The sequence below is a fragment of the Uranotaenia lowii genome, chromosome 3 (assembly GCF_029784155.1).
Source record: "Uranotaenia lowii strain MFRU-FL chromosome 3, ASM2978415v1, whole genome shotgun sequence".
NCBI lineage: Eukaryota > Metazoa > Arthropoda > Insecta > Diptera > Culicidae > Uranotaenia > Uranotaenia lowii.
The window spans coordinates 56,878,934-56,880,993 of record NC_073693.1 but is presented as its reverse complement, the minus strand read 5'-3'; the positions used below and the strand labels follow the sequence as shown (position 1 = coordinate 56,880,993).

Genomic DNA, 2,060 nt, shown 5'->3' with positions numbered 1-2,060 from the left:
TGAGACCACTTTACCCGAGAGTACTTCGCGGCGTGAATACTTTTCCCTAGCCCCATGTCTTATCCCCACAGCCTCCGTCGCAGAGGGCGCGTTCGACTCGGATACTCCGCAACGGTAACGTTGGAGGTATCCTACACACAGACGCGCGACGTACCTAACAGCTCGGCATACGCAGAAGGTATAGTTTTATCTTTGTATGCTTTACTGCCAGGATCGGACGCACACTACTCAGGTGCTCCCCGACGAAGGAGTCACCCTACACCGGTCGCGGGCTAGTGCTGGTTCCAACTCCTCTGCAGGGCAGTCATGATCCGGGTGAACCCTGACCACGCGCCAAGTATTGGCATTCTCACACATCCTCCTCACGATGTGCAGGCAGCAAGCATGTTAGCACGTAACCCTTCGAACTTTGGACAGCTGAACACTACGTGCTCTGGTGTCTCTATTATGCCACCACAGGTTGGACCGGATGGCGAGGTCACGTGTCCAAACCGATGCGATGGTGGTACTGCATGAAACATCCGTGGGGCAATATGAAGAAGCCACATGTTTAAACCGGCAATGGCACTTCATGAAGCATCCATGACCAGTCAGAAATGTCGTCATATGGAAGTCCACTTCACCGTGTTTTCTCCTGATCCAGCTGCCGATGTGCGAATTCAGACGATGGGTCCATATCCTCTCGCTGAGCTGTTCCACAGCTGCTGCCAGTTAGACATCGAGTTTTCATTGGCAAGATCTTGTACGTCGGGCGTGTCTTTGTTGTCGTTACAGAAGACTTCCTCTCCTAGCAAAACTGAGATAGGCATGACGCCCGACAGTACGCAGGCGTTTTCTGACGAGATGGTCCGGTATCCATTGATAACCCGCAGGTTCATCAGCCGCTGAATGCTGCTAAGTCTCTGCAGGTTACATTGTCTTCCCAGGGCCTGCCACCAGTCCGCTGCTTCGTACCGCAAGATTGACGTGGTCACGCTTGACAGTTTCCTCCTCTTACTACTGCGGGTTGCCGAGGAGTTTGACATCATCCGTATGAGTGCAGCCGTGGCCATTGTCGCTCTCTTACTCACGAAGTCGACAGGACTCGTGAAGCTGAGTCTGTCGTCGATTATCACCCCTAGATACTTAATTGCGCGTTTGGACACGATATCACACGGTCCAACTGCAATGGTGCCTATTTGGGGTGGTATCAGGTTGGTGATCAGCACCATCTCAGTTTTGTGGTGGGCTAGACGCATCCAGCTTCCCACAGCTTGGATTGCTATTGTGGTTAGTAGCTGTACCTCTACTGTCGAGGAGCCTCTCGCCAAGAGGACTATATCATCCGCAAATGCTACGAGTTCAACTCCCGATGGAAGTCTCATTCGTAGGAGCTCATCGTTTGTGATGTTCTACATGACCGGGCCATGCTCTGCGACGTAGTTTCACCTCCCCGTGGTGCAGAGTGGAAACGTGTCTACAGACTCGTCACCTGTAGATGTACGGCCAAGAGAACTACACGTCACACTTGGTACAGTCAGCTACCGACGGGCTGCGTGCCGAGTGGGACAAAAACGTGGTGCGACTGGGCACCTTGGTACCAGTGCTCAGTTGCAGGAGGGAGGGGTCGTAACGTGTATCGGGTAGTCGCGACCCCGATATGCGGGACGACCAAATGTTCGAGCGGGTGTTGGTCGAATTCGCGCGTCAGGTGGTCCTAGCCCTGATTCGCGGATATGACCGACTCACGACGGGCAGAGGGGCCTTGTGCCGTAACATGTGGCGCCCAGTGGATGGGCCTCAGGATGAGTCTCGAAGAGTCGAGATGGAGAAAAAGGATGTGTGGTTATCTCCGGACCCGAGGAGAGGCGAGTTGTTCTCGTCTCGAACTGGGTCAAGAGACGTGATGATCGAGGGCTCTCGAGACACGAGGAGAGGTGGGTAGAGTCGCCTCGAATCGTGTCAAGAGGATGAGTGTGAGAGGGTCTCGAGTCGTGAGGAGAGGCGGGTCATGACGTCACGAATTGCGACAAGAGGCCGCATGTGGGACTCGAGTCACGAGTAGCGGCGAACGGTCTGCC

The 2,060-nt window shown here is 54.4% G+C and overlaps 1 protein-coding gene across 1 annotated transcript; it reads right to left on the bottom strand.

Annotated features, from left to right (window-relative positions):
- Positions 1 to 659: 659 nt before the first annotated feature.
- LOC129752214 (uncharacterized) lies at positions 660 to 1,211 on the bottom strand. Its single transcript, XM_055748002.1, has one exon. The coding sequence runs from the start codon at positions 1,209 to 1,211 to the stop codon at positions 660 to 662; it is 552 nt and encodes a 183-aa protein (XP_055603977.1).
- Between the last annotated feature and the right edge of the window lie 849 nt (positions 1,212 to 2,060).

Bases quoted from the DNA above. Each gene is read 5' to 3' on its own strand.
- LOC129752214 (XM_055748002.1), bottom strand. From the start codon at position 1,211: ATGGTGCTGATCACCAACCTGATACCACCCCAAATAGGCACCATTGCA.